Source organism: Lampetra planeri, chromosome 22 (assembly GCF_965212315.1).
Source record: "Lampetra planeri chromosome 22, kcLamPlan1.2.h2, whole genome shotgun sequence".
NCBI classification, from domain to species: domain Eukaryota; kingdom Metazoa; phylum Chordata; class Hyperoartia; order Petromyzontiformes; family Petromyzontidae; genus Lampetra; species Lampetra planeri.
Genome location: NC_136128.1, coordinates 2,371,021 through 2,396,024, shown reverse-complemented (window position 1 = coordinate 2,396,024; position 25,004 = coordinate 2,371,021). Strand labels below are relative to the sequence as shown.

The following is a 25,004-nucleotide window of genomic DNA, read 5'->3' as shown; positions in this document are numbered from 1 at the left end:
TTGTCCCGATCTGCTATGCTCCCCCGCCTTCACCAATCCACGCTAACCAGCGTGAGCCGTGAAGTATGGTCAAACAAACCCCTACGACCCCACGGCGTTGTCCATGCACGTGTCGAGGACGGGTCCTAAGCAGGGCCGGATCAAGGCACGGGGCTTCAGGGGCTGCAAACCCAGGGGCCTCCAGAGATGAAGTGAAAAGTGATTTAATTTGTGAATGCTGAATTTTATTTGTTGTTAGCCTTGTAAAATACTCTTTGGTTCTTTCAGTAAAATCACGTCGGTAGAAAAATAAAATAAGTAATATATCACGACGTTTCGAACCAGGTTCAGTAGTCTTTGTTTTTTCGGTAAAGTCACGTAGGTAAAAAATAAATACAAATTAAAACAAATAAATACTGATACAGTAATTTTGCTGTGACGGTTCCACCTGAAGACGGAAGCTTATGTTGCCTCCGAAACGTCGTGATTTAATTTATTTGTCATTTTAATGTATTTTTCACCCACGTGACTTTACCGAAAAAAACAAAGAGTATTGTAAAATTGTAAAAAATATTTTTTTTCTTCAACGATGTTTTCTTTTTGAAAATATTACTGGGGGGCTCACACAGTACCTTGTAGCCCAGGGGCCTACAACATCTTCATCCGGCCCAGAATTGTGACCCTACTGGCTTCCTCCCCCCCCCCCCCCAGGGCTCATGACCGCAGACAACCCCCACTGGGCCCTCGCCCCCCTGGGGTAGCGGCGCCACCGCGCGACTCCCCGAGACCGCTCGTCGTAGCACCCCCCCTCCCCCGGTGATGGCACGCGAGTGGCAGCACAGCGCCCCCTGCCGGTCCCACCCAGCCACGAGCCCCTCCCCCCTCCTACACACCTTCCTCCATCTACCATGGTCCCCGTGCCCCCCACCCACGAGGTCCCCCGCCTCCCGTGCCCCCCCTCCTCCTCCACACCTTCCGTGCTATCCCTCCCATCCCTGTGCCCCTTCCCCCTTCACCCCCTCGCGCCCCCTCCCCCCTCGCGCCCCTCCCCCCTCGCGCCCCTCCCCCTTCACCCCCTCTGCCCCCCCGCCCCCACGTGGTGTGCGTCACGTGTCGAGATTCGCGTCCGGGTTGAGGGTTCAGAGGTCGCGGCGCGCAATGAATGAGCGGGAGAAGCGGCAGCGGTAACAGCAGCAGCAGCAACAACAGCAACTCCAGGAGATCCCGCATCCCTCCTATCTCCTTCTCCACCCGCCTCTCAGGTGAAGCTCGCCAGGTGAGAGGGCTGCGAGTAGGCGAGGGATGAGAGCCGCCGCCGCCGGGCGAGGCGAGGCGACGGCTGCTGCCTCCTTTGGCGGGAGAGGCGCGCGGCCTTGTCGCAGGCTCCACGTGGAGCCGGACCCACACGGGACACACAGATGAAGGCCCCCCCCCCCCGTGTCAGCCTCAACAAGCCTGTGGGAGCAAATGCCGTGAGCACGAACGGTGTGCCGGGCAAGGCAAAGCACGGAGGGTCGGTGGCTGCCACCACGCGCCCGGCCGCCTTTGTCTTCTTCCGGTGCTCAACTCATTTTAGACCGAGACGACCGAGGAGAGGCCCGGGACCGGTTACAATAATCGTCGGTGGCGGCGTTGGGTCGTGAGCGGGAATCGAACTCTGATCGCCGAGCTGGTTAACCACTTCGCCACCGCTCTTACACGCTCACAACCCTCACCCTCTGCCACACGATATCGGTGCACACTCCTCAAAACGTGCACGCCTTTATCGTCAACACGCCCACACCACGCACACCTCCCGTACAGCAACACACCCCTTCATACAACAAATCGACTCGTCTTGCCAGGAACTGTATGGATCGTTAACGTCGCAGCACCTCGATATAGTGTGACGGCTTGGGCGGGGGGGGGGAATGCCGTCATCTAGCAGTGGATTGATCATGGCTGACGATGATGAGCGAGGCAGGCGAAACCTCTCTTCTAGAGCAAACGGTTGTGGGGCTGCAGTGTAATACAACAGCAGTGCGTAGTGACGAGATGTTGAACTACCTCGCCTGGTATGAAGGACCTCGTGGGCTTCAAGCCCGACCCTGGTGCCTGCGGTGTATTTAGAGTTTGCGTGTCTCTCTCTCCCCGTGGTCGCGTGGATTTTTCTCAGGTCCCTCCGGGTTATCCCCCTGCACATTTAGAGACATGGGTGTGGAGTATTTAGCTGCTACAACTTTGCACGTGCTAAGCCACTTCGTTGGGCTATCATTTATGGGCAGGTCGCGTGTGGGGAAAAAAAGCTCTATGTAGCTCAGTAAGCCTTACCTTGTAAAATAAAAGAAATAGTTTAGTTCTATAGGTTTGATACTCTTTGGTTCTTTCGGTAAAGTCACGGATGTATAAAATAAATCGCGACGTTTCGATTGCAACACAAGCAATCGTCATCAGGTGGGAAAACCACAGCAAGAAAAAGTTGTTTTTGTTGAAGTGAAAAAAACCCCTTTTTCTTGCTGTTGTTTTTCCACCTGATGATGATTACTTGTGTTGCAATCGAAACGTCGTGATTTATTTTGTTTTATACCTACGTGGCTTTACCGAAAGAACCAAAGAGTGGATTCCTGCAGTCACGAAAGCTTCAAATCAATATAGTATAGTTTTGGTTTGTTGCTCACGGCCAGCGATGCACGGGTCTAACAGCACGGGGCAAACTCAACAAGGGCGCTCTTTGTGATACCACCACGTGGTGCCTCGCCAGCTGTTGCTGCTGCTCAAGGCCATTCTATTCGCATCGCTTTGCCGTAAGTTGCCAAGGCACCTCCACCGATAATAACATCATCACTGAATAACTTTCATTCGTGAGTTTGATGGGATCGAGATGGAAAAGGTATCATTCAATCATGCAACGCATGGCCATGCGCTCACGAAATCGCTTAACACCGTTTTGAGAACCCTATGGGCCGGCCCGGCAGGACGGAAATTCATTTAATTCGGCCCCTGGCCACATTATTAGGTCAACAAACTATGTTTAAATATCAACCGCTCACACCGTAGCCACACCAATCAAGTCCTGTACTGGAGGAGAATATTTTCTACCAAAGCAGCAGAGCATGTATAGCTCCCAGCATGTTCGGTCACCTCCATTGCTCACTTTGAGGGCTCCTTGCAGGGACAATACATAACTGGGTTCGTATGTTAAACTCGTGGCTGCCCACCAAAGAGGTGTTTTGCAAGGAGAGTTCCGGCGCACCTGTCTTAACTTTATGGGGGAGGTTGTTGTTTCCGACTTGGGGAGACTGGGCCCTGGCAAAGGAACGTAGAATTAACAGGGAGCGTACAATTCCTCCTGGAAACAGTCTCCAGTGAGTGTGACATCTCCGTTATTTCCATGATTACTCAATCGAATAAATGTTCAGCTTGTAATGTTATTTATATTGCGAAAATATCAACACAAGGCTAATAAACTTCTTAAAAAAAGTTTTTAAAAACCAACAGTTGTATTAACAACTTCGTTTTACTCACGGTCGAGAAGTACGTCAATGATGCGGTGCCTGCTCCCACACCAACGCATACTGGACTTAATTGATGACTTCCGTACCTCGTTAACACGGAGCAGGCGATTCGAGAGTTTGGGGACCGAGGCGTTTTTTACCTGCACAAATATATATCAATAATAAGGCGTCCTTACAAAATGTTAATTGTTTTAAAGTAGCGAATTAATTGATGCCGATTTTGCTACAGGCATGCATTGTCCCCGGATCTGAGTACGTGTGCAAAATGTAGAATTGATTGGACAACGGGAAGTGGACGAAATTTTTAATCCAAGATTTGACCACGACAAACAGGAGTCGCGTTAAATAAAACTGTTGAAAAAAGGCAGTTTAATACGTAGTTTTTCGGGGTTAAATATAATTGTGTCGTAAAACCCGCCACCACCCGACACAGCCAATTAGTAAGGTTTGTCACGTAAACAACGTGCCAATTCATTACTAGTACAGCACAACGGTGTGTTGGAGAGCAAATGCAACAACAAACAATACAAAAACACAATAGGAGTGCAAATTATAGGCAAGGTAAACGAATTGCTTGAAAAATATATACAAATAAAACTATATTAAATTTTACTAGAGAATGCCCACTGAGCCATTAACTTATTTTTCAGATGCGACCGGGCCATGCATACCAGGCAAGGATATACATCGGGGTTAGGGATCGGAGAGTTGCTACTTTTAACGAAACGGTGTATAACGGGGACTTTTCCCCTATAAAAAAGTAATGAAAATGGGGTGGGAGGGGGGATAAGGACCGTAAGAGCGTAAACAATGCCTATGTGCAAAATACGAGCTGTACGTTTTCTATATTAAGCTCAACCGAGTCGAAAACGACGTAACGGCATATGTGTTGGGACATTTTACGTTGCGTTCCTCAAAAATTTTGCGGCGTGAGCACGAAACAACGTACGTCGTGGCGACGTATATCGGGAACCCCCCTGTGTATTCATTATTGGACGCCCTTTATACATGCAGTGCAAACTGGGCTTCGCCAAACATCCCAATGCTGAAAAACGATCTGCAAATGACTCGATTTGTAATATTACAAATCGGAACATTGACCCCGACTGCAAAAACCTGGCAGGACCATCCTGAAAATAGCTCTGTTAATTAAATAGTGTTTCCTTTCAGTCGTTAGCTTCTGGGTTCTGACGAGATCAGGAGCATTCTGGGAGATGTGACCATAGATAGTGCTCGAATGGGGTCACCACGTGAACAAAGTTGTTCCTTTCATCGGCTGCAGGACTATGTGGGTGGGCAGCAGAGGACTGTAGCAAAATCAATTGCTCTCTCCACCTGTTTTCTTGTCTATGCTCCCCGTTTGCAATCCACACTGACCAGTATGGCAAAATAAGATCCACATCCTGCACACGGCATAGGGAGGCCCTCATTCAGTAGTAGTGACAAAAGGGCTGTACATGTACGTATGCTTAAACAAACTACCGTTTAATTTTAGTCCCAATTTTGGCTGTTGCGTGTTCCTCTACGGTGTTGCTGTGTTAACTTCTAACACGGCCTTCTTCGTGCCACGCGTTACGCGGTGTTCGGACACGAGCGAGAGCTGGAGACACAATACACCGGATGATGGCAGCAGCTGTGTGATTGAGGCCAATCTCCATCACGTCCACAGGCTAGCGTTGGAAGCGGCACGGCCAGCATGCCTGGCAAGCGGGGACGTCCGTCCCTCAAGAGGGAGTTGCCTAAAAATGAGAACTCGGTTGGGCACACGGATGCCAAGAAGATAAAAGGTGAGAGAAACCCACGCACCCACCTGGTAACAGCCTTCTTGTTGGGGACTCTTTAATTCCTATTTTCCACTGTTCACCTGAGCCGTGCCCCGGCGCGGATCGGAAAGGGCCGGGTTGTTTTTCCACTGCAAAACCCGAGCCGTGCCGTTGATATCGAGTGCAGTGAACGAGCGGGAACGCGCATAAGACGATGTGGCAATGCTTTGCCCTCATAGTGTGCCGACTGACGTCACCCACAATGAATATGACATTACACTTACACCTGGCCCTGCTCTGCCCCAAGCCAGATTCAAATATATTGGCAGAACTCCCATTGTGTCTTCAGATGGAAAAGTAAAACAAATTGCATAAATGATTTGTGTACAGTACTGGTAAAATGTTTCCTCTCCAGTCACTTCCTAAAATCCGTTCTGCGGACTGAGTGACATTTAGGCTTGAGTGGCGTTGAGACCATATGACGTATGTACAGCGTGGTCCATAGACTGTGTGGTGTTGTTGGCGGTGACATAGACGTGAGTGGTAAGTTGGTCGGATGCTGAGCGCAGTTGTAATTTCCATGTACGGGCACCAGACTTCAGGCTACACCGGACTATAAGGCAGACGCAATACCTTTGCTTTAGAATATTGAAGAAAAATGGTCTTACAATCTGGCGAATGTGGTATATATTGTATGAAATGATTTGTCACGTGACCAAACACGTTGGAACACAGTGCAGTTTGAACGTCCGTGCCTGCAAGTCTGTTCAATTATTGCTCAAATTTAGCTGGATTCAATGATTTAATTCCTTTATTATTAGAATCGATAATTGCATCCAGAAATGGATCCAGTAAAATAAACTACCTAAAACAATCAATTAACAACCTTATTTCACGTGAGCGTTTATTTGAGCAGCGTTGCTCAGTCAGGTTGCCTGGGCAGGGTGGGCGCCGCTGAATGTCAACAATGTTCCATCGGTGGTCACGCAGGCATTCGTCAGACGCTTTAAACCTGCGGCCAGCTCACCGCCTGAGCTATATTAATGGATGTCTTAACCTAGCTACGGTATGGGACGGACGCGTAAATAAGCTGTGTCCTCGGTTGCTAAAACACAACACCACCCCTCTTTCCGCGAGCTGAACGAAGCGCGCGCGCAATGAGCACAGGCTTCTCGTGAAGCGTTGACCTTTCACCTAATTGTTGCGGTGCGATGGTGACCTGAAACGCACGTGCAATTTTATCGTCTCCCCTGGGGAAAATACTGAAATCCCTGGTAGGTGGACTGCTAGCGTGTGTGGGCCGCGTTTGTTGTTTATCTTTGTCTCTGTAGACCCGAGCCACGAGACCTACTGCTATTAATATATGCCGCCACATTAATAGAGAAAGCCGAGCCGTGCCTTGTGGAAAATGTAATCAATGGCAGTAGGTTTCTACGGGAAGCCTTGTGTGAAGCCCCCAAACCTCCAGGCAACATACACTAGGGAATGTCGCTCAATCTCCTCCGCTGCCCCCCCACAATATAGCATTCCCTTCCACCAGCAATCTGCAGTCGACTCCCCGCCTTACTCAAGTCCGGGCTCAAGAGCTTCCTCATTTCCTCTGCCTATGACCGACTGCCACTCTCTATTTAAAATAAATGTGCACAATGTTTCTGTGGGGGGTTCTTGAGCTGCGGTGGCATTTACACGTGCTACAACTCCAAACTCTACCTGTGCGCTCGCTGTGTGCACACAGGTTTCCTGCCACACCAAGGAATATGCAACAAGGAATTGTCTGCACATTGTAATCGTGAAGTTTCTGACGAAGCAAGGCTTCCCCTAAGTCCACTCGGCCTCAATTGAGTACCTCGTGCGATGTGTAAAAACGTTTCCACTCGGGAGACAAACGCGGCTGGGCGTGACGGTGGCCACCCACCCCTCGTGTGTCGTGCCTGCCTTGATCTCTGTGTTTGTTTGTTTGTTTGTATGTTTGTGTGTATGTGTGCGCACGCTTGTGGACCGCCAGTGTCGCACCCGTCGCACGCGCACAGCCCCGGGGAGGTACTGGCGCTTGGCGAGGGAGACGTGGGGCAGCTGGGCCTGGGCTCGGCCGTCACGGAGCGCAAGCGGCCAGCGCTCGTGCCGCTCTCCGAGAAGGCGGTGCAGGCGGAGGCCGGCGGCATGCACACGGTGGTGCTCACCGTAAGCGGGCAGGTGAGTGCACCGCGCGGACGCATGCCTCCACAATACAGCCCTGCCTTCCGTGTTCCGGCTAGCCCACGGGTTCCGGCTAGCCACACGTTCCGGCGAGCAGCAAGCTCCAGCACGCCATGGGTTCCGGCTTGAAATCAATTCTGGCTTGGAATAAATTCTGGCCTGCCATCGGTTCTGGCTTTCGACAAATTCCAGCTTACTACAGGTTCCAGTTTTGCATGGTTTCGACTTGCCACGGGTTCCTGCCCCGTGTTCTCCCTCGCTACCCCATGCACAAGGGGACCTGTCTTCGTGTGGTGTTACTCCCGTAATTTTAATGACCCCGTGGTGTTGTTGCAAGAGTTTACCTGGTTGTGAGATTTAAAATATTAACTTTTCGTTCACGGCAATTCTAACTCATGTCGGCAAGCAAACCGATTTTGTTGAGAAAAATAAAGTGGAAGATGAATTCTATATGGTTAAACAATACATATGTGATTTTCATTTCCTTTTAATGATCATTCTTTATATTGTATTGGACCACTCCTCCCCCACCCATAATCCAGGATAATTCAGAGTTGACTGCACTCCTGGACATCTGTGAAAACAAGCTTCATAGCTCATCGGATTCCTCCAGGATGAATAAAGATTCTGATTGCCTGAGCGTTTAGCTGATAAATACCAAAAAAGCATGTTTGTGCTTTTTGGTATTTATTGAACAAACACACGAGTAGAGAGAGTCGCCTTCCAAAAAGCCCCGATCAGCTGTCGTTATTTTTCTTTAACCAAATTTTTGTCTTTCCACTGCAACTCTGCCGGCCAGTCACCCGCGTGGGAGGGCGGTCCCATTGACCTCATCCTGCAGTCCCTCGTGTAGCGCCGGTGGCGATGTCGCATCTGCGAGTTATAGCACACCCACCCCCACCCACCCGGGGCTTGTTCTGTGTTGACGACGGCCAGACTGGTGCCCCAATGATGTTCATCGTTGGTTGTGCCCGGCAACCCTTTGTGAATTTAGTCAACCTCCCGTTTGGCGCGGTTGACCACTACATACAGTGCAAAAGACGTTCAACGTACGTACGCTAACAGTCCCTTGGTGTGCTTGTGTACCGGTGGTGGCTGAGCGGTGGATTGTGAAATGGAATTCGGAGGAGCTTTTAGGAACGACCACCACAGACATGAATTCGCCCTCGCTTGCAGGCAGCTCCTCTTGTCCGCTGCGAGACAACGGATCGAAAGGCCCGCGGTCACGAGGGGTTTTCCCGCGGATGATGATGATGATGGATGGGGTGGTGGCGGGCGCCGTTCTCTCTCTCCCTCCGCCAGGTGCTCACGTTTGGCTGCAACGACGAGGGGGCCCTGGGCCGCGTCACGGCCGAGGAGGAGGACGAGGCGGTGGCCGGCGTCGTGCAGCTCGCCGACCGCGTCGTGCAGGTGTCGGCCGGCGACAGCCACACGGCCGCGCTCACGCACAGCGGCAGCGTCTACGTGTGGGGCACCTTCCGGGTACGCCGCCAATCCAGCAATCTCGCACCCACGCGTGCGCACGTACGACAGTCGTCTACCACACGCACACATACAACAATCATCTGCCGTACACACGTACGGCAATGATCTACCGCACGTATGGCACTCATCCACCACACACATAAGACAATCATCAATCACACACGTTCAACACATCACTCAAACACTTGTCACTCAAACACACGGCACTTATCCATCCACATACACACATATACACACACGTACATGCACACAACAATCTACCACGTGTATGACACTCAGCAACCACGCACACACATACACACGTACAATACTCATCCACGGCACACACAACGCTTATCCATCAGACATGCACAATCTCGTTGCTCATACATCACTCGCACGCACACAGCCACCGCGCAGTGAGGGTATGGCGCTCCCATAGCCCACACACACACAAGCAGGCCTTGCCCAGTGCTGCGGGGCAATGTTAATTAATCATCTGGTGCAGCCAGCCTTGCTTATATGGGACCCTGAGATGAAAATGAGATCATCATCTTAGGCAGGTCACCATGGACTTCACAGAATTTTTTCTATAACTCGCAACTGTCAATTATCTTGGGTCACGGTGGGGGGGGGGATAAGGTGTATCCTGGATGAAACAAAAACATCAGAGATAATTCAAAATATGCAAATTGGGCTTTAGAATAAGGGTAATGATGTAGAATGCGTAGTCTGATTTTATTGCTTTTTAAAGTAATCCGTTTACTTGCCGAGGCGTTTGTGGTCACGTGGGCACCGGGTCGCCGACCCTCGGTGAGTGAGGAGCAACTCGTGAACCGGCGTGCATGTGAAAGATTTTATTTTTTTTGTCCACTACTCGGATAATCCACCTGCGGAGAATCGAGAGTTGCCTGTAATTTTCGGACGTGTGCCCTTGCTTTGCAGGACAACAATGGTGTGATTGGCCTCTTGAAACCCATGGAGAAGTGTCCTCTGCCGGCCCTCCTGCCCCTGGAGACGACCATCGTGAAGGTGGCGTCCGGTAAGAGACTCTCTACCCCCATCTCAAAGGTCACTCCTTGCTGGGCAAAGTTTGTGGTAACAGGTAAATATGCAGCCCCGCTCAGGCCACTGCTGGGCAACTGCTGACAGAAGGGCCTCCGCTAGAGGAAGCTCGAGGGAGCCCCATCGAGTGGGCATTTGGTCGAATCTTACCACGCTCGACAGACGTCTTGGAAGAGATGGGAGTGCAGTTTACCGCACGCGACCTGCCGATTGACTTACGGCGGTGAACTCATTAATTATCCTAGGTCAGGGGTCGGCAATCAAAACAAGAAGAAATTTGGTTAAAAAAAACCCCCAATATTTTAAAGGCTGCCACTGCATGTGAATACGAGACGGTGAATATGAGACTGTGAATACGAGACGGTCCTCAATAAATATCGTCACGAAAGAGTCCTTGGAGAGAGCTGTGTGCTTCTTCGGAGCCGCAGGTTGCTGACCCTTGCCCATGGTGAACTGGACTCCCACGTTCAGGGGTCGGCAACCAAAATGACAAGAAGAGCCATTTTTGTTCGACTTTCGAGAGCCACACTGCAGTCCTTTAAGAGCCGCATGCTGCTGCTGAGCTTGCAGGTTACCGAACTCTGCCGTAGGTGGACAGCGGCTGGGAGGGGGATTTGGGAAACTTGCTCGGATTGTATCCACTGCTGTGCCTGGAGATCGAACCGGCGACCTCTGCATTGCCAGTGTGCAAACCATGACACCAAGACAGGATATGAGGTTTCAACATAGTACGCAGAGGCGAGGCAGCGCAGGGAAATCCATACTCTTTGTTTTTTTCGGCAAAGTCATGTAGGTAAAAATGAAAAATAACTGAAATCACGACGTTTCGGGTGCAACACGAGCGTCCTTCAGGTGGGGACAACTTGGCGAAAGCACAACCGCTTAAGTGTGTCTCAGAGGTGGCTGTGACGAGTAATTATATAGTCGCGGGGGGGATGGGGGGAGGGGGCATGGTGAGTGTGAGGGCGGGGTGTGGGCTGGGAGGTAGCGTTGTGTACCCCGAGCAACGATTGGAGTTCAAACTGAGGCTTTGTATTGTAGATGGTGGAAGTAGATAAGCCGCCTCTTGTTATGCTGCCGGGTAAATTAGTAACGCATAGAGTTCAAACTGAAATGTGCAGGCTAAAAAACAACGTGTGGTAATGTGGGGTAACAGACTGGGAGTATGGATATGTTTATAAAATTAAATCTAAAATAGCTGTCTAGCAGTAAACTGCACGGCAGCTAAAATTTAACTTGTTTAATTACACCATTCCACTAATTGCTAAATTTGAATCCATCATCTCGGTTGAAGTCATGTCTATGTTTGTATATCTAGATGGCTTCATGGATGCACATTTTAGTTTTCGGGAACGCGTCCTTGGCGTGAACCCGCGGGGGATATATGCCTCTCCATAAACACTTTCGCTACGTTATCGTCGACGTGAGGCCCTGACACGCGCCGTGTGGCCCCAACGCTGCCCCCCCCCCACCCCCTGTCTCTGCCCAGGTAACGATCACCTGGTGCTGCTGTCGCAGTCCGGAGACCTCTACACGCTGGGCTGTGGGGAGCAGGGACAGCTGGGGAGGGTCCCGGAATGCTTCTCGTGCCGTGGCGGCAGAAGGGGCCTCGGTAAGCGTGACGAGCGCGGCGTCTCGAATTTTAGAATCTCCGTTGGCGGTCAACTCTCAACGGTTTTTCCTCTCTCCCGTGTGTGCGTCTCTGCTGTTTCTCCCTCTCCACTGAGCAGCCGGCCTTGTTTTTGACGAGTTGGTAACCTTAGCCAGGTCATCTGGGCACTACGCAGAAAATCATAATGAACGCACAGTCAGCTCTTGATTATACCCGGGCTAATCGTGGGTAGGGCTGGACAGATGAAGCAAAACCACTCGTACTCTCGTCGATTACAGTTTATAGACATTTATTCGACTTGAAGCCAGTCTAATTGTCTCAGTTCTCGACTGGCCTGCGATGATGTAATCTATAGCCGACAGACTGAAGACGATTCTGCAGCGGGGCGACTGGCTTTCGTGGCTTTTGAGACAGATAGCTCTCCTCTCGGACTTTTTGACGCACATCACCGTCAGGAGAGTGCTCGACAATGCGACGTCTGCTGACGGGAGGACTGACTGGCCGGCGGGGTCTCTCTGCACCAGCGCTGAGCAGAACGTGCACCCGCGTGCCCGTCCCCCTTGTTGCGTGCGCGTGTGCAGAGCGCCTGCTGGTGCCTCAGCCCTTGCGTTTCAAGGCCCCCAAGGGCACTGGCGCGCTGCACTTTGCCGACATTTTCTGCGGCGCCTACTGCACCTTCGCCGTCTCGCGCGATGGCCACGTCTACGGATTCGGCCTTTCCAACTACTACCAGCTGGGTGAGGCCACGGCGAGGAGGAGGAGGGGGAGGGAGGGAGGGGTTCCGCCTGTGTACCCGGGGGGGGGGGGGGGCAGGCAGTGTGAACCATGCCGGTGAAACGTTACCAGGGTGGTTCATCTTCTGGCCAGTGGCGTAGTTGTCCGGTGTGCCGGCGGTACAATTGCACTGGCGCCTATGGGGCCAGAAGGCTCGAGTGCAGGGCTACGAAGAGGGGTTGAAATCAGACGCGGGTTGGGGGGCCCATTGCATTCGTTTTACCAGGGCCCATGCCAACCATACTGTGCCTCTGGCTCTGGGTGTAAATGCACTCGTGTGTGACCCAAAACACGCACTGGGCAACCCAAAGCATGAGTGCACTTCAATTTTAACTCTCAAATGAATGACTAATGCAGCAGATTGATGATAGTTCTACGGAACCCAGCTGCTTCTACTTGAGCCGCTGTGACACATTTATTGATTGCATATTGCACTGCGGGTAGAGCAGTGGCGTCATGGTTCGTGCACCGCATCAAGAACCAGAAGACGTGGATTGCTACAGGGCATTGAACCTCAATCCTGTCAGCCCCTTCACCAGCCTGCAGTGACCAGCATAGTGAAGTGCAGCCCCAAAACCCCCACAACTCACAGCATGGGGGGAGGCCTTTATCCAGCAGCGCATTGACAAAGCGCCGCACGCCCTTGCTGTCGTGCGCACGTTAACATCTGTTGTAAATGTATTTATTCATCAGTGCCTCACTGAAGACTCTTAATTTAGGAGGGTCCTGTGTTGGGATGTTTGGACAATTCCATGTACGAAGATTCCAGAGTGCAGGTGTCCCTCACGTAATGTGCCCCTCCCCATAGCGTGAATTCCCAGTTCCGCGATTTATCTTTTAGGGACATACTTCACACTTACGCCGTGCGCTTCACAGTTACGCGCTCAGGAAAAAAAAATAATTACTTTCAAATTTTTCTAAATTAAATATTAATTTCAATGATGAAAATAAAAAGTAACAGAAAGTATTTCTGATGGCGTCACCGCCTCCTCAAAGCAGTGCCCAGCAGTTCACGGAGGCATTCAGGAAGATCCTGAAGTTACTAATTATGACGTAATCTTAGTACGTATAAATATTTGTTATCTTCTTTATTATTATTTGTTATTCAACTCCTTGTGAAGTAATTTTTGGAATGTTCATAATTTTATTAAGTATTAATTCATATGCATTTTGTAATTTCGGGGTTAAAGTAATGTAAGGATACTTAATTTTCTTTGGTAACGCACTCCCCCTTATAACATGAATGCCTGTGGGAACATAGGCATCATCCAGCGTGATTCAACTTGAGCGCTGTTTTCCAGGAATGCGTGTCGCACGTGATGCGAGGGATGCCTATAGTTAATTAAAATCCTAACGGGGAACAACACTCGCACTCATCTAGGCAGCTCGCTCGTTCTCCGTGATACCATCTGTATAGGCGAGCAGCCTGCCAACACTTAATGACTCGCCCCCCTGCTGGACAGTTGTGAACAGAAGAGCTTCATAGCTCATCGGATTTCTCCAGGATAATTAGATTCTGATAATGGAGCTGTTTATTATTTGATATTTGTCATTCACAAATATTTTGTCAGGAAATACAATTTTTCTGACATAAAGCGCGGTGATATTTAGCAAAGCTGCCGATATGGTTGTCATTAGCTTTATTTCGTACGCGTATCTGTCAACGCATACGGTTTACCAATATTCTTGTACAGGGAGATTCAGTTTTCAGGTCCGTACGGCGTACAGCCGTTGCAATACGGGAAATAATTGTTTTGTCTATTTGTGTGTTTCTCCTTTGCGTTGGGACTTTGTAGGATAAAAGTTGAGATTTATTTGGGCACGTGGTGACCAAAAAAGTCTGAATTGGTCTGTAATAAGGTAGGGCACTGATAAGGGGTTGACAGGCATGCGCATGATATGTCACGTTTTCGCCATTTTGTTGAGGCGCCCGTGCTGTGTAGGTCACATCCTTAATCGCCATCTCTGGGGGAGGGGATGCTGTAATATTAATAGTGTGTGCAGATTTGATCCCCTTCTCACACCGCACTATCCGTTTAATCGCCGCTCTGCCCAACTAATGGAGCGCTGCGTCGCGTCTCGCAAAGTAACCAACAGTGCATGCGTTTGCCCCCCCCCTCCCCCCCCCGCCCCACTATGCAGGAACCCTCAGCACCAAGTGCCTCTTTGTGCCGAAGCTGCTCGCCGCGTTCAAAAACTCCACCAACAAATGGAGCCACTTTGCTGGAGGACAACATCACTCGCTCTGCCTCGACTCGGAAGGTGCTGGCCACGGGTCCTTAAAACACCACCGGGACTGTTCATGCGGGCGGGGTTCCCCCCCCCCCTCGGTCTGTCCGTCTATGCAGTAGCGACGGTAATTGGTTCCACGAGACCGGTCGTTAAGTGATTTGGTCATTAAGTGAGTCTAGGCAATACACGTTAAAGGGCTTAATTAGTTCCGGCTGCATCGAAAGTTACCCTTTTTCACCCAAAAAACGTACTTTATAATATTTAAACAATGGATATTAATACATGAAGATACCATCAACGTGATAAACACAATATTAAAAGAAACGTGTTTATTTAATGCATTCATTATTTACTGTACCGACAACAGCCCGTCGTTAACAGGGGAATGGTCGGTAAGCGAACACATTGGGCTCTATGGATGCCTGTCGTTAAGCGATTGGTTGTTAACAGAGGTGGTCGTTAAGAGGGGTTCTACTCTACACTACCATACACTACACTATACGCTACACTATTATACACTACTCTACACGACTATACACTACACTATTGTACACTACACTATACAATACACTACACTATACACTACACTACCATACATTACACTATACACCACACTACTATACACTACACTATACACTACACTATACACTACTATACACTACACTATGCACTACTATACACTACACATTGGGCTCTACTGAGGCCCGTTAAGCGATTAGTCATTAACAGGGGTAATCTTTAAGAGGGGCTCTACTTCATCTCTCTGAATTGGCTCTCGCCTCCCGTAAATGTCACGTGACTGCCGTGTGACCGCCCCCACTCCGAACCCCCTCCCTTCTCCTCGCCGCCCACTGTGGAAACAGACGCCGCTGCCGCTCCTTGCGGCGGTGTCGAGGCCCTTTGTGTAGCCTCGTCCTCCCGATCTTCATCTCTCTCTGACCTTTTGCTCCAGTTTCTCTGCTCCTTTTCCATCGTTTCCCTCGTGTTTCCCATTATTTCTCTTTTCCTCTTCCGTTTCCCATTTCTTTTTCCCATCCATTACATCCTTGACTCTAACCCCCCCCCTCTTCCTATGATCTGCCACCGCTACAAAGTTGCATTTTTCCAAATAAAATCCCATTTTCACAATGAGGAAATTTAATCTATTTACAGCTTGTAATCGTATATCTTTTGAGGTTTACACGATATAACATACTATATATGTGTTTGCTATGAAGGCGATATAAAAGGTAAATATAAAACCCACTGAAATCACCAGAAATGTTCAAACAAGGCAATTGTGGAAGATGCAACCCTGGGCAGTACTGTGCAGCCGCTACTGCGGCTAGCCACGGTAGCGGCTCTACAATACGGTACTGGACTGGGACTGCCTGGCACCTGATCCTCTCCATGGCCTCTCACCGCTACCTCCCCCCTCCCGTCTCAGCTCGCTCTACTCCCTCCATGCACTCTCCGCTGCAGGAACCCGAGGGCTTCTGTTGAGGCTCCCACTCACCATTCTGTCAGTGGAACATCGCTCATTTTCTGATGCTGCCCTCCAATTGGCACGATCTGCACCTCCGATTCGCACGGTTTGCTACGTATGGTGCGAACGAAGTTCAACATCTTAGTCTGGAACTCACATTGCCCCTGTTCTAGTCGAGGCTCAAGGCCTTTTCTCCCCTCTACGTATTGAGATGTGGCAGCATGTAGAAGCTATATCAATAAAACAACCGTGGTGATGTATGCACTCGCAAAGAGACCTTTAGGACCCCCATTAGGAACTTTGACCGACTGCCTCTATTAAATACGTTTTCCCACTGTCCCGTGACCGGCTCTCCGCCCGTGTGTTTCCCCTCCCACCGCAGGCCGCGTCTACAGCCTGGGCCGAGCTGACTACGGCCGCTTGGGCCTCGGGGAGGGCGCGGCAGAGACCATGGAGCCGGTGCTGGTGCCGGGGCTCGGCCCCGCGCTCTCCGTGGCGTGCGGCGCTAGCGTTAGCTACGCCGTCACCAAGGACGGTGAGCGTTGCCCTCCTGTTCGCTCCTCGTGCGTGTTTGCTCCTGTGGTCCCTCGTGTGTTCCCTCCCTGTGCATTTTGCCTCCTGTTCCCTCCTCATGTCTCCTCCTCGTGTGATCGTGCTGGTGGCTAGCAGTGCAGCGTTTGGCTGAGGTGGCTTCTCTGGACTGGTCTCACGCAGCGTTGATTCGGTCCGAATGTTGCATTTTATTCACGGTTGTTGTCGTCTAGTCGGCGACTGGCTGTGGAATTGTAGCCACGTCCTAGTTCAGTGGGTTTAATTTGTTCCAGTGGTTCTCAACCTTTTTGGAATGGTGGCCGCCCATTCAAGGCCCAATTTATCTTTAACGTCGACTGTGAAGCAGACGGTGAGCGTACTGTTGTACGGTTTACACACCCGGAGTTGTAGACAGGGCGGGCCGCGGGTGTCGAACCGTGAATCTTGGCAACAAAAGCGGAAAAACCTGCTACTGCCCGCGTCGCTGCCCCTTGCGCTGCCAGGGCAGGACGGTGGCACACGTGTGTGTGTCTGTGTGTAATGTGGGGAGCGGGAGTGTAGTGGTTAGCGCGCTGCACTACGAACCTGGTGACCCGAGTTCGATTCCTGCTCACGGCCAACACCAGGAATAGCGATTATCTGAACCGGTCTTGGGCCTCCCCTAGGTCAACTCAGCCTCAAATAAGTACCTGGTGCGGTGTGTAAACGTCGCCACTGGGCGAGACAAAGGCGGCTCGGCGTGGTGCTGGCCATCCACCCCCTCGTGTGCCCTGGCGGCCTTCATAGGTGCTGCTCGCTGAACAGCACTTTCCCCAACAGTCTGTTAAGGCCAAACGCGGGAGCCTTGCCTTGGTGTAAACGGCGCCGCGCTCGAACATCCCTTTTGGGTTGCGCCCCTCTGCAGGTTCCGTGTACGCGTGGGGGATGGGCACGAACCACCAGCTGGGCCGCGCCGACGACGAGGACGCCTGGAGCCCCGAGCGCATGGAGGGGAAGCAGCTGGAGGGGGTGCGAGTGCTGGCCGCCTCCAGCGGGGGGCAGCACACCGTGCTGGTGGTCGCGCGCTCGTGACCCGCGCGGCCGCGAGGAAGCGACACGCTCGCGCGGTGACGTTTGGTCCAGCGGCCGCTGCGATCGGGGCGGTCGCCGCTCTGCCGTGGTGGGTTGTGTCTGGGGGGGGGTGGGGGGGGGGGAGTCGTCTGACCGCACTCCGCCCACGCTGGTCAGTGCGGGGTCCGGTGAAGGCACGGAGCAGAGACCCGGCGGGCGCTAATGATGGATTTTTTGCCACGCCCCCGAAAAAGCACAACGCGTCGCAATAATATACCGCGCGCGCTCGCGCCCCATTTATACACGGCGGTAACCACGTTGTGCACCGCGTTCCCACGGTTTGCTGTCACGGTGCTCTCGTTTACCGCAATACACGGCTCTCCCATGCAGTTTTAGTACCGCCAATCCACCATCACCAGACTCGCTCCTATCTTTTTTTTTGCCCGCGAGCGATGTTTGCGCACTGAACCACACCCTCACCGAACCCCCCCCAACGACAGGAGGTAACTGTAGCCGTGATTGTCATTGTTTTGAGTGCGTGCCCGACAAGTGCTGGTGCAATAGCCAAATCCCTGTGGGGCTGTTTGCGCTGGTGAATTGGACCTGCAGCCATGTGGAGAGCTTTTTACCTGTTGTTTTCTGGCACGTCCGAACCGCTATGTATGTACGTTGAACTTCTTTCACACCGTACATAGCCAACCGTGCTCATCGGAGGTGCGGGATGGAAGGACAACAGACAAAAAGCAGTTCTAAAGAAGTGAGTTTGTTAATCTAGATGATGATTTAAAAGTGCATAGCTCCAGTGACTTCCTAATGCTGGAAGGAAGAGCGTTCCAGACGGCCGCAGAAGCGCATCTGAAAGCGCAACGCAACGGTGCTGTGTCGAGACAACCTGGTGCTTGGGAGGTGCCAGGTTGTTTTTCCATTGCAGAAACTGAGCCATACCACGGACGAGTTGAGACTTCACGTGCCATGAATTAGTCATTAGCACCCCCCTCTCCTCCCTGCCCACTGTGGCCCTGCCTGGCCCGAGACAGATTCGGATGCCTTGTGAGGCCAGCTTATCCCAATTTATTTCTTGCTAATATCCAGTGGAAAACCACACGTATACCGTGATGGCCTCCACTTGTTTGCATCGTTCTCCAGCCGGAATGCACCCCACACAATCACCGAGCCACTCGCTGGACAGCTAATCCGACAAGCCTCTCTCCCCCATCATCACCCCCCTGGTCCAGTTATCAGACACTTGGCCATCGCCCGGGCGATGCGGTGGTAAAGCGAGAAACGTGACTTCCCTTAACAGCTCTCAATGACGGAGTAAATTGTGGGCACCATCCTGTTGATCCTTCCCCGTGTGTGTGTTCCCTGCAACAGTGGGTGTAGTAGTAGAGGTTTGACCCCAACGCTCTTCTTCTACCGAGGCTAGAGTGGCTGTTGCACGAGCCTCCAAGGTCTTCCCCTCCCGGTTATTCGAGACGCCGCCTCTACCCGAGAACCCTCCGCTGGGAATATGCATCCTAGGGCTGCTCCAGCAATATGCCATCGTTGTGTATGTGGGAAAAAAGTTTGCAGGTTTGCAAGCGTGCAATTTAACCAAAATGTGCAGATGCCGCCGAGTTCGTGTGAACTTAGTGGAACGCGTCGTGAGAAACGTGTCGAAATTTGGGGTCTGCGCAGGGAATGTCACGACGTACGAAGCCTTTCCCCCCGTGCGGCCACTTGTGTTAGCGTTTAAAATTGTTTTTTTACATATAATTACGAGTTGTACCAGTCGCATCGCGAGGATGTTGTGCTCTCATGGAATATCTGCCGTTACGGGGAACATTGTCGGCGGCGGCGTATGACACGTGCGAGGGGAATTGTTTTACTTTTTCTTTTAATTTTCAGGTCGGCTTTTTCCTTTTTTTAACAGAAATTATTGGCAGCAGTGTTTTACGGTGTTATTGGATCAGGTTCACTTCATGTTGTGCCCCTTACGGTTTTAGAGGTTACGCTTGTGTTGTGCTCTGCAACTAAAGCTGATAATCTACAATAAAGTCTTATTTGGGGGGGGGGAGATCTGGCCGCTTATGCCGGCTCGTCTTCAAGGTTTCGGATCTGACCCAACGTCACTTCAACCAAGATTGCAAGCAGCCGGGCAGACACCCCAACAACTGTCTTTGCCACTTTTGTACCTCACAGAAGCATCTCATGATTTTCAAAATCTCTAACGAAGGTGGTCCGAGTGCTTTGGATTACTCGGACGAACGATGCCACTGCGGTTTGTGCCAAGGTCTTGTTTTTAATGGATTATTCTCTCGGATTTGGGATTCGAGCCAGGATTGATGGCTTTACTTCGGATCAAACTGCGTAAAATTATTTGATGTGACCAGTGAATGCCAATCGACGGCCTTGAAGTGAGGATTTAGCAACGCCAGTCGCTGGTGTCATTGAAAACTTTTTCTCGGAGGGATCGCTTGAATTTCGATGAAAGTTTTGAAATGATTTCATAATTGGTGGTTATAAAGATTCTTGTTTTACATTGCGCTGCTTTGTGGTCTTTTGCAATTTCTTTTTCCTAATTGTCATTTCTGCAATAAATGGATATTATGCCATATGTATATTGTAATGACAGTAATCCAAAATATTTACACTGCAAGCCTCGCTGAGTCTCAAGGCTCTTTAGGAGGATGCTGCATTGGGATGTTCAGCCAATACCAATAAATGAATGGAGAAAACCCCACTAACCCCTACCTGGAGGTGATTCTCAACTCTGCCATTTCGTGGCCACACCTTGCAGTCCCGTGCCTACACAGCACCCGGCAAAGCCCCATGGCACCAGGGATCGGCAACCTGCGGCTCCGGAGCAGTATGTTGCCAGAAAAAAGGGGAACAACCCTATTATTATATTTTGGTACTGGCAAAGGAGGTCTAATGATGCAGATGCTTACCCCGAGCCCTCATTACTTTGATAGTGCATTGTCTTTGAGCTGTACGCCTTTTGGCGTCATCTGGTCTAGCACCAATTGAGACGAGGCTCTCAAGAAAGCTGTCTGTGGTGTGGACCAATCAGTTTCAAGGACAATGCAGATATTATCAGAGTGTTTTTTATTTCCATTTTGATCGCAAGTATTGTGATTAAAGGTTTCAGTTTTGTTGTCAGAAAAAAGGGTAACCCTATTATATTTTGGTACTGGCAAAGGAGGTCTAATGGTGTACATTGTGAATGTGCGCGTTTAGGCAACAGCAATTAAGAGTAATTTTTTTTATTGGTTGTGAACATTTTTGCAGAATGGCACTTGATGTTATGTTATGAATCGGACGTCTTTTAAGCCAAGGGAAATCGGAGCGGTGAGTGAGCTTGGGGTGTCCCAAGCCCATGACCTCTATCCAAACAATTCTCAAAACCCATCACCGGCATTAAAAACCCGATGTCAAATTGCCCTTCGACAACGTGTAAGGGGGTGGCGCGGCACTGCGCTCTGGTTTTACGCTTCACTTATATTTAATTAATCACCGACCTCGTACAGTAACAGTAACGGAGCAGGATCACTGATAGAGAAGAATGTCCCCACAATTCCTTAAAGGATAACTTCACGTGCATCGAAGACAAATGAAATGGTGTGTACAATAAACTCTAACTCGAAGCAATGACTGGGCCTGGTTAGTACTTAGATCGGTGACCAAAATAAACGAACGGCGTTGGTTTGAACTCGCGACACGTCATGTAATGGCCCCACGTATTGCCTGAAGAAAAAAAATACGAATTCGATACAAAAAATTGTGATATATCATTTGTGGCCAGGTCACTTCTGAAAAATAGCTATATAGCTTGGTGGGCCTTACCTGATCCAAGTAAAAAGCTTAGCTGAAAAAAACATTCTTCTGAATTTGCAACTGCGAATTCACAATGCCAGGAATTCCTGAAAGGGTGACTCGAGACCGAGTTTTTATATTTACAATTCGCAGAGTAGTGCACCGTCTTTTATCAGAATGGCCTTTGAGACGTCTCGCAACTTAGGTCCCTTCAATTGGCCCATCTCTGAAACAAACTTCCCCTCCGCATTAAGAAGCACCCTCCCCGTCGAGTGTCGGCTCCTCACTCGAGACCCACCCCTTCTCCCTGGCCTATCCTTCCCTCAAACCCTAGATACCCCCGTAATTCCCGTACCCAGTAACTTCCCTCCCTATAACCCGTCCTTATTCAGCGCTATATAAGATAAGTGCAGATCATATACTCTGGGGAAAATGTTGTCAAGTCGATAGCCGAAAGTTTTGATCGTCAGAGCTGGAATCTGTCAAATAAAGGGACAAACCCAAATCAATATAATTTTGTTTCTGTGGTCACTAGCATTCACATTAACATGCTAATCTTTCAGATGAACATCACCCTTGGGCTACACCCATTTTAAACCTTTAAAACAGTCTGCCTCAGCAGCTTTCCGCCTCTTTCTTCCTCCTAATGACGATCGCTTGTGTTGTGATCGAAACATCGTAGTTTTTGGTTTATTTTCTTTTTTATTCATTTTAACCTATCTACGTGACTTTACCGAAAGACCCAAAGAATATGAATTCCTGCAGTCACGAAAGCTTTAAGTCAAAATGTTAGTCAAGCTATTTGGACACTTCTAAATGCCAGTCAAGCTTTTGGGAACCTCCTAAATGCTACTCAAGCTATAAGACACTTCTTAATTGCGAGTCAAGCTATAAGACACTTCCTAAATGCCAGTCAAGCGTCCTAAATGCCAGTCCCGCTATCACACACTTCCTAAATGCCAGTCACCAACAGCACTTTTAATGGACAACAGTTAATGCTTCTGTTGTGAAAAAAGTGCCATTGCGCCAAATGCTAGTAACTATATTCTATTAGATTTAAACTTGATTTGGAGCTTTCGTGACTGCAGCAATTACTCTTTGGTTCTTTCGGTAAAGTGACGTAGAAAGAAAAAATAAATTAAATAAAAGCATACGACGTTTCGATTGCAACACAAGCAATCATCAGGTACAAATGAAAGAAAACAAACCTAGTGAACTTAGAAAGATAATGCAATACAACATAGAAAGTCGGCTAATAACAGTCAACACCCTACCTGGTTGTTTACGTTCTTCCAAAGATTGCTAAATTTTAGAGAGATACAAAACACACGGAAACACAGACACATAAGCAGAGTTTCAGTTTCAATTATTTGGTATAGCCTTGTGAGCCATTCGGCTCTTGAATCGGGTGTAACCGCAACAAACAAAAAAAACAAAACATGAACAAGAAAACATCTTAAAGTGACTATGCGCAAACAGAAAAATTCAGGAAAAAACAGTAAAATCTTCCAGAAAAAGCACCGTACACCAACGCTGTGTGCAAAAATCCCAGTGGGATGCAAGTCAAACAACAACCACAAGACAACTTAGATTAAAGCCATCAGTCTAACTCCGTACTACAACGAACAAACATGGCTAAATCAAAACACTTTTCGAAATCAAAATAAAGCCATAAAAGCAATGTAACGGTGATCATAGGAACTGACCGAAATTTCACAATAAACGACAAAGAACAGAGCGAGATAACAGAGACACAGAGAAAGACACACATTGGCACACAGAGAAACACCGCCTCTGTGTCGAGGCCATAAATAGAGAGAGAGGGGGGCAGAGAGAGAAGGGCGGGGGTAGAGAAATTAGCATGTCAGTTAGAGATTTGGAGCTTTCGCGACTGCAGGAAATAACAGCAACAACACGAGGACACACACACATAGAGAGAAACACACACTTAATCAAACAAACTTCCTAAAATGTGGAAATGTATTACATTTAACAACGCACAACGGTGTGCACTGCAATGCACAGACGCAAACGCTTCCAGCCGTATCCAGACCGCAGGTTCAAGAATAACGTTCAGGAAGTTTGGCCACGCCAACGGGCAGCAGTGAAACAAAAGACACAAACTGTAGACCGGTTTCTCTCCTCGCAGGTCCAACACGTTTGTCCACGAGGGGAGAGCACCTGCTGCTCGAGACACACGCGGCTGTTGTATGTTTGTTGAACTTCTTTCACACCGCACTTAGCCAACCGTGCAAATCGGAGGTGAGTTTCTAAGCCCTGCCATGAGCGACAGAGATGGAGGTACAGGGATGCAGTGACACAGCAACTTGTGTTTGACACTAATTCGTGTTGACGTCACCACGACGCTTGTGCCAGGCTAGGTGCACATTGAGGCCATGTAAAGTTATCGAAGGCTCGCCGGCAGATCATGGGACATAACCAGGTGCCAATGATAGAGTCGGAGAGCATCCCTGTCGCAGTGCCGAGGTGAACAGACTCCCTGCCACGAAGCTAAACCCGGTTGCCGCGCACATTAGGGGTCGTCCATAAATGACGTCACGCACCTAGGGGGGGGTCAGACATTTGTGACAATGTGTGACGGCGGGGGGGGGGGGAGAAATGTGACGTCACATCAAAATGCGCAACTTTAAATACATATAGGCAACACGTTCTATTTAATTAAATATACTTTTTAATGTTTTCTCCTAAAACATCAGAGTGCAGCGCCACATTAAATACGCACTACAATGATAATAGTTTAAAGCGATTTGAAGCATGTTTTATTTTTGGGGGGCAGAGCTTTGTGACGTCATATTTGAGGGGGGGGGTCTGACTTTTTGTGACGCCGTGTGACGATGGGGGGGTCAAAAATCGTCCAAAATTGCGTGACGTCATTTATGGATGGACCCTTATGAAAGTCCTCAATGATTGTGAGCAGAAGGTCAGGGACCCAGAAAGCACGAATAACAACAACCTTGAGCCCTTGCCGACTGACGGTACCACAGGCCTTCTTAGCCAAGTCGGTAAAGCAAGAGATGGAGGGTTCAGTTGATAGTCTTTCTACACCTCTGCCGTGTTAGCAGACGGACGGAGAATCTTGCGTGTGCGCATGACCGATCCGTTTCCGTAAACCCACATTGGGGCTCGGCACACCTCTCGTCGGCGTGCCCGGGCAAGGAGACGTCAACAGCAGGGATGGATGACGATGGTGATGACGATGTGGACCTCGGTTCAGAATCACAGCCACCAACTACCGTCACCACCACCAACGGAGTGAGTGGCGAGCCGACTGGGTGCGGTAAAAGACGGCCACGTGGTGGCGCGCGCTCCCAGCCAATGGGCTTCCCGGGGTGGCTCGGAGGGGAGGGCGAAGAGAGGAGGTGAAAAGGGGGCGGGGGGAGGGGGTAGAGGCGGGGCTTACTCGCCCCCCCCCACCAACCCCCCGCCCTCGCGGGCGCTCGCGCGGGACATTTCCGGCAGGCGCGTGACGAGGCGGGGCGGGGCGAGACAAGTGGAGGGGGCGGGGCCTGAGGGAAAGGGGGCGTGGTAGTAAGAGGGGCGTGGTTTAGGAGGGGGTGGGGGTT

General features: G+C 50.1%; 1 protein-coding gene across 2 annotated transcripts; it reads left to right on the top strand.

The window, feature by feature from the left end:
• The first annotated feature begins 1,076 nt into the window (after positions 1 to 1,076).
• Positions 1,077 to 20,149, top strand: LOC144724929 (regulator of chromosome condensation-like). 2 transcript variants are annotated; one of them, XM_078604247.1, is made up of 10 exons: positions 1,077 to 1,255; positions 5,143 to 5,260; positions 7,242 to 7,429; positions 8,735 to 8,914; positions 9,842 to 9,938; positions 11,451 to 11,573; positions 12,155 to 12,310; positions 14,490 to 14,609; positions 16,427 to 16,579; positions 17,480 to 20,149. In XM_078604247.1, the coding sequence occupies exons 1-10, from the start codon at positions 1,142 to 1,144 to the stop codon at positions 17,644 to 17,646; spliced, it is 1,416 nt and encodes a 471-aa protein (XP_078460373.1). In that variant the 5' UTR covers positions 1,077 to 1,141; the 3' UTR covers positions 17,647 to 20,149. The 2 variants fall into 2 exon arrangements, with proteins under 2 accessions (XP_078460373.1, XP_078460374.1); XM_078604248.1 differs by having other exon boundaries at positions 1,117 to 1,241.
• Positions 20,150 to 25,004: the final 4,855 nt, after the last annotated feature.